Genomic DNA, 12,425 nt, shown 5'->3' on the forward strand with positions numbered 1-12,425 from the left:
TTCTCTCTTTTTTTCCTCCCTTCATTTTATCTATAATTTTGTATTTTTATAAGCTGATGCTTAAATCTTTGTGATACTAATTGGACTAGAATACAAAAGAAAAAATTTAGAAGATGAGTAGAAAGACAACATCTGTTGGTTCTACAAAAACAACCCCTGCCTCCTCAGCTGCAGGAGGACAAAGATCAATACAGTTGATGCTTCAACAAGAAAAAGAGAAGGGAATAACCTTAGAGGCAATTATGCAAGTGATACAGAAATTACAAGCAGGAGCTGATAGCAAGGATGAAAAGTTAGATACCATTGTAAAGAAGATTGAGAGTATAGAAAAAAGAATTGAGACAATAGAGCAACGAACTGAAAGCATAGAACAAAAAACAGCTAAAACAGAAGGAAAAATAGAAGATATGCAACATTGGATGATGAAATACAAGGAAAGAATCCAAAAAATTGAAGAAAAGGTTCAACAAGAAGAGAAGAAGGTTGAGGAGTTTGACAGCAGATTGAACGATGTGGAAAGGGAGAGCAGTGAAATATTAAGATGGGAGATGGATAGGTCTGAATTTTTCTTAAGATTTCAAAACATAGAAGAAGAAAGAGGAGAGAACCAAGTACAAATAATATCTGAAATTTTGACAAACATATTAGAGATATCCCAAGAGAAGATGATGGATGGCATAGCTGAAGCGTTCCAAGTACATACAAGATATGCAATGAGAAATGCCCTACCAAGGGAAGTCCTAGTAAGATTTACTAAGAAAGCAACTAAACTACAAATACTACAGAAAACGAGAGATAGAAAATTAGAATATAAAGGCAAGGAGATTGTAGTTCTGAAACAAATTCCGAGAAGAGTGAAAGAGAAGAGAAGAGAATATCAATTTTTGACTAAGGTTCTGATTAAAAAAGGTGTTAATTATAGATGGCTCATACCGGAAGGTCTGTTATTTGCATGGCAAGGACAAAGATATAGAATAGATACAATCGATAAGGCAGAAGCTTTCTATGCAGAACACTTTAGAGAAATGGATGAGAAAACTGGAAAAGAAGAACTATTGGCACAACTACTGGAGGCACCCATAATTGAGATTGAAAAAGTAGAAGGTGCTGTAGGCGGAATTGATAAAGCAGAAGGTGTGATGGGTGGCGTAAATCCCAGAGAACAACAAGAACCCAGATCAACTAGAGCTATAAATCCTGTATAAAAAGTTTAAACATGGAGGGGGGGAAATGGTCACAATCAATATAAACGGACTTAACTCAGCAATAAAAAAAGGAAAATATTTCACAAATTAGAAAAGCTAAAACTTAACATAATCTGCCTACAAGATATTCATATTCAAAAGAGACATGAATATCTACTAGCACAACCAAATTATAAAATGACAATGTCAACTGCATATAGAGAAAAAATGTATAAGATGTTTTACAGGTGGCATCTACCCCCAACGAGAATTGTAAGAATGTCCAAGAATAAATCAGAAAAGTGCTGGAAATGTCATCAGAAACCGGGTTCATACTACCACATGTGGTGGACTTGTATTGAAGCTAAAAGATACTGGACTAAAATCCACATGTGGTTGGAGAAAATGTTACACAAACATATAGACCTTAAACCAGAGATCTTTTGTTGGGAATCATACCAGAAATTTATAACAAAGACTTAAAATATTTGTTTGTAAACGTTTTAACAGCAGCTAGAATTGTATTTGCAAAAAACTGGAAAAATGAAATGATACCAAAACAGGAAGAAGTTATTCAAAAGATAATGGAGTGTGCTGAAATGAGCAAATTGACATTTGAAATTAGAGAACAAGAAGATGAGCAATTTTATAAGATATCGGATTTGTTTTATCAGTGGCTGGAAAAAAGAACCTGGAAATGAAAAATGTTTTACTTATGTTTTAATTGAAGGAGAAAAGTGAGAATACAATAATGTTGTTAAATAGACTAATAACGATAGTTATTAATGTTTTATTATTAATGTTTTAATTGAAGGAGAAAAATGAGAATACAATAATGTTGTTAAATAGACTAATAATAATACAATGAAACACTGACATATATATGAATAATTTAGAATCTTTTGTTATAAAATGAAGGACAAAGATAATAACGAATGTATGTACATTTGATAGAGGATTGGTAATATGTATAACTCTTAAGTGCATACTATACAGATATCCTGTTGAAAATAGTGATAAATATATAAATATAAACACTTGGTAAATTCTTTTACACCATAAAGGTACGTTGTTATTAAGCAGACAATCAAGAATGTAAGAGAATTAAGTTTATTGAAAAGAAAGAAATATTAATCGTAATTGAATATATGCTGTACAATGAAAGTGAGGTTTTTGGTTATATTAGATGGAAAATCTGTGATTGTATATGTAATTGAAAATACGGATGCAAAAACACTTGTAACGACATGCTGCATGTAATGGATGAAAATTTTTTAATGTTGTCTTTTATGTTTAAAAATAAAAATAAAATTAAAAAAGAAAGAAATACTTAAAGTTTTTATAGTATACATGTTGCAGAAACAGTTTTGTTCTGCAGAAACATGTTTGCTTCTGTTTGTTCTTTATAACCTGGCAAACTAACCTACAGTAGCTTATTTATTTATTAACTCTTATAAACCTTTCACTAATTTTCTTAGAGGAAAAACTAGTCATGTTTGTGGAGAACCAAACTGAATTCACAATTGGTAAAAAGTATTTCAGGCATCACTTCTCTTTTACTGTAGGAATTTTTATGTTTCGGCAACATGTACGTTGCAAAGTAAGTAATGTGTATTGTTGTAACTATAGGTCATAGCATAAGAATGCCATAAAATATAACAAAAATAAAAATAAAACAATGAAATTATAAAACAGCATGATGGAAGTATAAGACAAAAGGTTACAACAAAATAAAGCCAGGGCACAACTAAGAACTTTAAGTATTTCTTTCTAAGTTTAAATGACAGCTGAGCAAATATAGCAATTTGGTTGCTGACATTTGGAAACACATCTGCAAGGAAATAATTCAATTTTTCAAGGTCAGAGTCCTTGAGTTCATTTGCCATTAATAATTTGGCCTGATCTCATTGTAAATGGGGCAATGGAGGACATAATGGATAAGGTTCTCTCCTTGACCAATACTACAAGGACAGAGGCGCTGTTCAACAGAGAGCTTACAAAATCTCCCTTCAAGATAAACTAAAGGCATGGTCTGCAGGTGGAGGAGTGCTAAAGTCCTTATCAGTGAAGCACTGAATATGTTGTCCAGATACTGGGAAGGGTGTCCATGTTTTGTGTAATGATGACACCAACATGAACATTCTGGATGATTATACTCCCAAAGATGGTAGATAATACATTTCGACAAAGGGTGACAAAAGTTTAATCCATTGATTTCCAGATAGGTAAGGAAGAGTTTGGCAAGATGGAAATATTGAATGTTTTCTACTTTCTTATACTGCCCTAACAATACAAGACATATCAATTTGTTTTAAAATGTCAGTTTCTTTAATTTCTATTCATTCTTAGCTAACACCTATTCTGTAGTGCTGACAAGTTAACTTGTGTTTATTAAAACTGTTTCCATGAATGAGTTTTTAGATGAGATCTGGTCCTGCCAATGATCAACATACTTGAATATTCTTCTTAGAACAATTTAACCAATTCAGCTGATTTTGATTGGATATTTTTTTCAAGTAATTGATATCTGTTGTGGCAATTGAGCTTCTAAAATGTTCAGATTAGTTACTGAATGTCTCAATGCAACAATGCTTTATACATTTGCACAGTAAAAATAAGTTTGGTTGCCCCATGGATATCCATAGGGTGGTATTGGGGTGATCATAGAAGGTCTTTTGCTTTTGTTGCTGAATGTAGGGCATATAGTTTTATTTCTGAAATTTTTTTTTTTGCATATGCGTCATCTGTGCTTCATCAAGGCCTGATTTAGCATATTGTTTTGCTTGGCTTGTTTGTTTTGCATCTGGCAATCTCTTGCAAATAAAGTTATCAAAGGCTGATTTATATAATAATTTCTGAAGTGGGAAATAGTAATGAGCGCTACAAATTACATCTCCCATCCTGTCCCTGCATTCTCTATACACAGAAGTAAGGTTTTAAAATAGCACGTCATCCATAACATTCCCAGAAACAGCAGGAAAAGCATTCAATTTGAAGCACAGCTTTGTGAAATACTTCATATCCATTCACTACAAGGAGATGGATCTTCATTTTAATCTCAATCATGTATGATGATAAAAGTGATCATGCATGTGTGTGTGTGACAGTAGTACTAGGGGACTTCAACTACCCTGACATCAATTGGGAGACAAACTCTGTAGGAAGTGGAAGATCAAACAGGTTCCTGATGAGCCTGGCTGACAACATTGTCATCCAAAAGGTAGAAAAGAGAACTCGAGGGTCAGCTATACTGCAAATAGTAATAGGAATGAAATAATAGATGGAGCTGAAATTGTGGAAACTTGATGGGCCTTTTTGTTACGTTCCTGTCTCCCTGCTACGTTTCATCGGCCCTGCCGGAGCTGCTGAATGTGTTAGCTGGATTGGCAGTTGATTTCCCCAGGCTTATGATCCTGCGGGACTTCAATCTGCCTTCCATTGGCGAGACATCCGAGTCAGCTTGGGAGTTCATGGCTTCCATGACGGCTATGGACCTAACTCAGTTAATTCAAGACCCCACCCATAATAGGGGACACACGCTCGACCTGATTTTTGTCTCTGGGCAGTGGATGAATGATCTAGATTTAGGGGATATTTCTATCCAACCCTTGTCATGGTCTGATTATTTCCTCATCAGGCTTGAGTTCCATACTGCTACCCCTCGCCGCAGGGAGGCGGAACCGACAAGTTGGTTCTGCCCCAGGCCTGATGGACCCTGAAAGATTCCTGATGGCGCTTGGGACTTTTCCTGAATCCCTTGCTCACAACTCGACCAAAGCCCTAGTGGAAGCCTGGGATAGGGCGGCCACTGGGGCCTTGGATCGTGTTGTGCCTTTGCGGCCTCTGACCCAGTGTCGATCCCGGGTAACTCCCTGGTTTACCAAGGAGCTCTGGGAGATGAAATGCCAGAAAAGATGCCTAGAGAGTGGTTGGAGGGCCAGGCGATCCGAATCTGATCGGACACTAATAAGAATTCATATTAAATCCTACTTAGTGGCAATAAAAGTGGCAAAACGACAACATTTTTCTGCTCTTATCGCATCCGCAGATAACTGCCCAGCTGCCCTGTTTAGGGTGACCCGCTCCTTACTTAACCAAGGAACTGGGGAAGACCCCTTGCAGGGTAGGGCTGAAGAATTTGTTCAGTGTCTGCAGGATAAAATCGCTCAGATCCGGACAAGCTTGGACTCTGACTGGGTAGATTCGGGCGAGTCGACGGGGATGAATCTTATGGAGACAATCTGGGATGAGTTTGACCCTGTGACCCCTGAGGGCATGGACAGGATTATGGGGAGACTTGGTGCTGCCATTTGTGTGCTGGACCCGTGTCCCTCTTGGTTAGTTTTGGCTTCCCGGGAGGTGACACGAGGCTGGCTCCAGGCGATTACCAACGCTTCATTGAGAGAGGGGTTCTTTCCCACCGCCTTGAAGGAGGCAGTGGTGAGGCCCCTCCTTAAGAAGCCCTCCCTGGACCAGCTTCTTTAGCAAACTATTGTCCGGTCTCCAACCTTCGCTTTGTAGTGAAGGTTGTTGAGAGTGTGGTAGCACGTCAGCTTCCCCAGTACCTGAATGGATCTGTTTCAGTCGGGTTTCAGGCCCAGGTACAGCACGGAGACGGCATTGGTTGCATTGGTCAATGATCTCTGGTGGGCCTGGGACAGGGGCTGCTCCTCTGTCCTGGTCCTATTAGACCTCTTGGCGGCTTTCGATACCATTGACCATGGTATCCTACTGCAACGACTCGGGGGGTTGGGAGTGGGGGGGCACCGTTTTATGGTGGTTCTCCTCCTACCTGTTGGATCGGTCACAGTTCATGTTGACTGGAAGGCAGGGATCGACCCCAAGGCGTGTCACTTGTGGGGTTCAACATATATATGAAACCGCTGGGCAAGATCATCCGTGGTTTTGGGGTACGGTATCATCAATATGCTGATGATACCAACTTTTCATCTCTACCCAAAACCACCCAAACGATGCCCTCGGCGTGTTGTCCCGATGCCTGGAGGCTGTGCGGATCTGGATGGGGAGGAACAGGCTCAAGCTCAATCCCTCCAAGACTGAGTGGCTGTGGTTTCCGTCATCCCGATTTATGCACCTTGTTCCATCTTTGATGATAGGGGGAGAAATTTTAGCCCCCTCAGAGAGGGCCTGCAATCTGGGAGTCCTCCTGGATACATGGCTTAGTTTAGAAGAACACCTGACATCCGTGACCAGGGAGCCTTTTACCAGGTTCGCCTGGTACATCAGTTGCGCCCCTTCCTGGATCGGGATGCTCTGTGCACAGTCACTCATGCCCTTGTCCTTTCTCACCTGGACTACTGCAACACTCTCTACATGTGGCTGCCCTTGAAGAGCACCCGGAAGCTTCAGCTGGTCCAGAATGCGGCTGCGTGGGTTATCATGGGGGTACGTAGGTGCTCCCATGTTACACCCCTTTTAGGCGGCCTGCACTGGTTGCCAGTTGTTTTCTGGGTACAATTCAAGGTATTAATTATGACCTTTAAAGCGTTCCATGGCTTAGGCCCAGGGTACCTGCGAGACCACCTACTGCCACCAGTAGCCTCTATCTGTTGGATACTCTATCTAATTTCTTTTAAACTTTTATAATATGTGTTTTTTTAAATGTTGTACGCCGCCCTGAGTCCTTTGGGAGAAGGGCGGCATATAAATCCAATGAACAAACAAACAGATATCCTCTGTAGAAGAGTTCAAATTGCCAGGACCAGTGGGATTACACCCTGCAGTTTTGAAGGAACTGACAGATATGATTTTAGAACCCCTGAATGAAATCTTTCAGAGCTTTCAGAGCACAGGAAAACTACCAGAGGACTGAAAAAGAGCTGATGTGGTTCCAATCTTCAAAAAGAATAAAAAGGTGGATCCAGGAAACTACGTATCAATCAGCCTAACATCAACACCTGAGAAATCCTGGAAAAGCAGTGAATATGTGAGCACTTAGAAATGAGCAAGGAAATTATGGTACTAGAAGCAAGCAAGATGGATTCTCAATTGACAGATCAATCACAACCAGCATGTAGTCTTCAATGGAACTAGATCTACAGGAAGGGAAACATGCAGTGAGAAACCTCAAGATTCTTTCTTGCACCTAGTACTTTTTTTTTTAAACAAAGTTTTATTGGTTTTTTTATATTTTACAAAAGGAAAAAGGTAAGGGAAAAATTACAAATTTTGGCAGCTGCGAAATACGGTAGATGCACCCCCCCTCCAAACTCATAGTATGCATTTGCATAAAATTCAATATTAAGTAATAACATGTAGTCAGTGTGGTAAATTCAATTGGTAATTTCGATCAGTTTATATCAGATGGCTTTTCTTACTCATTTGTGTGATCTGAGCTTTCTTGTTGTCGCCCCATCTCCCCCCGCTGGCAGGGCTCCGGCCCCTCCCGTGTCTTGTATGTCTGTTGAAGAATCATCTGGTTTTTCTAGGAGGAGTTTATTTTTCTCCATAAAGGCCTGCGCCTCTATGGGTGTATTAATCCTAACTCTTGTCTCCTCCCAGAATATTAACATACCTTCAGGCATCAACCATCTAAACCACACCCCCTTCTGGTATAATTTATTCGCCAATTGCGAATAGTGTTTTCTTTTTTCCCTCACTTTCTTGGGGATTTGTTTCAGGATGGTTATCTCCTTATCTTTATATGTCAAGGCTTGCCTTGCACCTAGTACTTTTCACCACGTACATAAATGATCTAGGTGAAGGTATAGAAGGGGCACTCATAAAATTTGCAAGTAACACCAAGCTGGGGGGAATAGCTAATACTTTGGAAGACAGACTTAAGATTCAGAAGTATCTTAACAGATCTAAAAAATGGGCAAAATGTAATTCAGTGGTGAGAAAAGTAAGGTATTACACAAAAAGTCAAACACACAGGTATAGAATAAGTGACACCTGGCTCAATAATAACAGTCAAAGGAATCTAAAGATCATAGTGGACTACCACTTATGAGCCAGAAGCTGCCAAAAAAAGCCACTGTAGTCCCAGGCTGCATCAACAGAATGATAGTATTAAGATCATGTGAAGTGACAGTACAGCTTTATACTGCTTGATGAAACCACACTTGGAATATTTCATCCAGTTCTGGTCAGCACAATATAAAAAAGATGCAGAGACTCTCAAAAGAGTACAGAGAAGAGCAACAAAAAGGATGAGGGCTCTGAAGGTTAAACTGTATAATGAATGGTTGAGGGGACTAGATATGTCTGGTCTAATGAACAGAATGACTAGTATTGGAGGGGCTATCACGAAGAAGAGGGATCAACTTCTTCTCCAAAGCATCTGAGTGCAGGACAAGAAGTAACAGGTAGAAGATCATTAAAGAGAGATCCAACCTAGAAATAAGGACAAATTTCCTTACAATGAAAACAATTAATCAGTGGAATGTCTTGCCTCCAGAAGTTGCAGGTGCTCCATCACTGGAGTTTTTCAAAAAGAGATTAGACAACCTTTTGTCCAGAATGGTAAAGTCTGTTACTCGATCAGTGGGTTGAACTAAAAGACCTCCAAGGTCCTTTCCAACTCTATTATTCTATGTCATACACAGCCCTGTATGTTATATATTTGCACCAGGACTCAAAATTTAATTACAACATTTGCATGATTGTGTCAGATCATTTTGGCATCCATCAAGTTTGCTGCACATTGTGTTATTCGTAAATCTGCTTCACTTGGCTGATTTGATTGAAATTGTATCAAGCAATTTTCACTGTTTGCAATGGAAAACTTACCCAAATAATTTAGAACATAGAACAGTGATGGCTAACCTTTTTTGGCTCATATGCCAAAAGCAGGGGGAGTGCGGGGGGGGTGGTCATGCACGACTGTGCCACACCCATAATGCTATGTGCACGACCTCAACATGCATGTGCACACTCCACTCCCGCTTTTGGTGCACTTTTTTCACCCTCCCCAGGCTCCAGAGGCTTTCTAGGAGCCTGGGGAGGGCGAAAACAGCCTCTCCCCCCTCCCCCTCGGAGGCCTTCTGAAGCCTTCGGAGAGGGAAAAACCAGACCTACAGGCAAACCAGAAGTTCGGGAATGGACTTCTGGTTTGCTCGTAGGGCCTCTGAAGCCTTCAGGAGGCTTCCCTGAAGGCCCCGGAGGGCAAAAATGGCCCTACGGACAAACCGGAAGCCTCCTGAAGGCTCCAGAGGATGAAAAACGGCCATATGAGCAAACTGGAAGTCCATTCCCAAACTTCCGGTTTGCCCGTAGGGCCAGTTTTTCGCCTCCAGAGGGTGAAAAATGGCCTCAAAAGAAGTCAGCTGGCCAGCACACACATGCATGCTGGAGCTGACAGGGCAACGCTTCGCATGCCCTAACAAATGGCTCTGTGTGCCACCTGTGGCACGCGTGCCATAGGTTTGCCATCACGGACATAGAACATGGGATTTATCACATAGGTTTCAAGATGAAAACACACATCTTGACCTTTTGTTAGGGCTGCTGTTAAGCTATGCTGCAACCTGCTTGCCACTGGCAGCCTGCCATAGAGGGAACTGCAGCCTGTGGAATGAGATGGAGGGTTGGCCAGGGGATACCATGAGGAAACTAAACCAAGTCTTAGATAGTCCCATGAGAAACACCAGCTTCTTCAAATCAAGAAAGGAATACTAACTGCGAAGACATGGACTGTTTCCCAAAACAATTTGTTAGCACCCAATTGGACACTTCTTGATAACCATATGGTAGTAGTGGTGGTGGTGGTGGAGTGGGACATGGAAAGGTTAATCATATACTTTGGGCAGGAAACCCAAAGTCTTTCTTTGCTAACTGACCAAACTGGGACAGACAACACCGTTTTTTATCTTTGGTCTTTTCTAATAAATGTCTAACACTAAATTTTATATTTTTCTGTTCAGTCTGTTTCCTGAGTTCATTGAGGCATATCACTTGGTTAAAAAGTATGTAGCTTATATATTAAGTCATCTTGAGATCTTTGCTTAAACTCATATAAATGTCAAACATTAATAAAGTACATTAATTGCTATTATGCCATTTAATGTATTATACAAATATTTTATTTATAAAACCATTGATATCTATCCCATTAGATTTACTATTGTAAGGCAATAAACAATGCCATAAAACAAGCACATATTAAAATGAAATTCAACCAGTTTTGAAAATAATAATTAAAAACTTAAAAAAATAATTTAAAAATCTCACAAGGAAAGACTTCCTTTTTGTGGTAGTGGAAAAGGAGTTCAATGTTAAATTGAGGTTTCCAGGATTATGCAGCAGTAGCAAGCAAGAATGGAGCTTGGATTCATAGCGCTCTCAACAACTCAAGAAAATGGAACTTAGTCAGATAACATCACGTGATTAGGACGCTTCCCAGCTTTTGATTGGAAATATATTTTTCTCTAAAAAAATAAATGGGAAAAGACTGTCCTCTAAACACTGACAAATAGCCTAGCTTTTCTCAGGATAAGGAAAATAATTAAAGACCACTCCTGTTCAAATTGGATTAAAAAGCCACTGCAGTGTTTCAAAGAGTCTGTTTGAAGGGCTAACTGCCCCATGTGCTATCTTTTGAGCATCATTATCACGCCTCTATGAACATTGTAGATGACTTAATTAGTTGAATACAGTCTTTGCTGTGCAGGCAAAATTATGGGGAGCAGGGAATTACATTATTAATTAAGAACAAAAACAAATAACAAAGAGAAAAAGCTATGGATGTAAACCTGACACAATAATTTTTACACACCACTTCCCTTAATTAATTTTCAGGTAATACAACAAAGATGTCAAAGTTTAAATAGAAATGTAAGGAGGAACAAAATTGTATACAGATGATGCACAAAATCTGAAATACTAGTTTCATGGTATAAATCCTTTTCATGTTTATTTTAGAAGTAGTGGTAGTAGGCAATTTATGATTTACATCCATAAAGCTACCATAATCTTGCAGGCCACATTTTTGCAGCAGCAGAACCCATGTGGTAAATGTGTTCCCAAAGCCATTCTCTTCTACAATGCAAAACTCACAAAGAAATCATTTTCTATTCTGGTTTCCAGGGAGTAGTATTGTAAAAATAGGATTCAGCATTCTTGAGGTCAAAATCTACAATTAGCCCCAATGTTTTAGGAAGATTAGGCAAATGATATTTCTTTCCACTGCCCTAAATAAGATATTCAATATTGAGGAACTCCTCCCTCTCCACCAAGTTTATGATCTTGACAATTGACATTTCTGGCCTTAAATTTTGTTTTAAATTAAGTTGCAAGGATTGATGACTCAAAATTTGTCTCTTGCAAAACTATATTTGCATATGTGGTTTTATATTGCATTTTTCATTTGTTTTATTTTGTATGCCACCTAGAATCCATTGATCTTTTTGGTAGATATATCTAAATAAATATATGTGAATAAAAATAAATAAAATATATACTGATTAAATATATTAGCAATGAATCAATTTGTGTGTATGTATATTGTGCATACTAGTTTTTACTTTCTGGATAAATTTTGGTATAATCTAAAATTACTTCCGAAATTAGCACATCCCTGCCTTTTGAAGATGTAAATGGACTAAAGGAATTAAAAACTGAAGCAAATAGCTTATTGTTATTTATCTCTTTATATAATATCCAGGGATCAAAAGCAGAAGTACAAGGCATTCCTTAATGCTGTTACTGTTCTGCAGTAAAAGTCTTAGTTTCTTCACAGATATTTGGAACATTAGAATTTTCTTTAAAATATCTATACATATACATATACATAGAAGAGTGAAATAACCAAGAGAAAGAAAAACAGTACTTTTTAAGCACCTGGCATATATTTACAGGAAAAGGATTCAATCTTTACCTCAGTCTCCAGGAACCTTCGTAAAGCCCTCTTTTTTTTAATGCTCTTACGCCTCACGTAAACTGCAAATGTAAGGCCCAAAATGACGATGATGAAGAGTCCTCCAATCACTCCTGCGGCAATCAGGGGGGTTCTGCAAATCAGAACCCAAAAAGAATGCTGAATCACAGGAATAAAATATGTGCATACTTTGAAATCAATTTTTAGAAATACATGTACATTTATGAAATTGTGCAGTTAGTTTTGCTACATTCTAAATAATGCAACAACAACAACAAAAGGGGTGGTAACATTTTTATCACATTTGTTCTGGAATATTTGTTGTTAGAAACACAAACAGCCATCATGCAAGCTTTGGAGAATAAAAATGGACTAGATGAATGAAAAGGCAGACCAACATATAG

The 12,425-nt window shown here is 38.8% G+C and overlaps 1 protein-coding gene across 2 annotated transcripts in view; it reads right to left on the reverse strand.

Annotated features, from left to right (window-relative positions):
* ERBB4 (erb-b2 receptor tyrosine kinase 4) overlaps positions 1 to 12,425 on the reverse strand; it is a 579,983-nt gene that overhangs the window by 173,043 nt on the left and 394,515 nt on the right. For both annotated transcript variants that reach the window (XM_081937069.1, XM_081937068.1), the window contains exon 16: positions 12,022 to 12,154. In XM_081937069.1, coding sequence (XP_081793195.1) covers positions 12,022 to 12,154 — 133 coding nt within the window. The remainder of the gene's footprint in view (positions 1 to 12,021; positions 12,155 to 12,425) is intronic.

The sequence above is a fragment of the Natrix helvetica genome, assembly GCF_964273705.1.
Source record: "Natrix helvetica genome assembly, chromosome: 1".
Taxonomy (NCBI): domain Eukaryota; kingdom Metazoa; phylum Chordata; class Lepidosauria; order Squamata; family Natricidae; genus Natrix; species Natrix helvetica.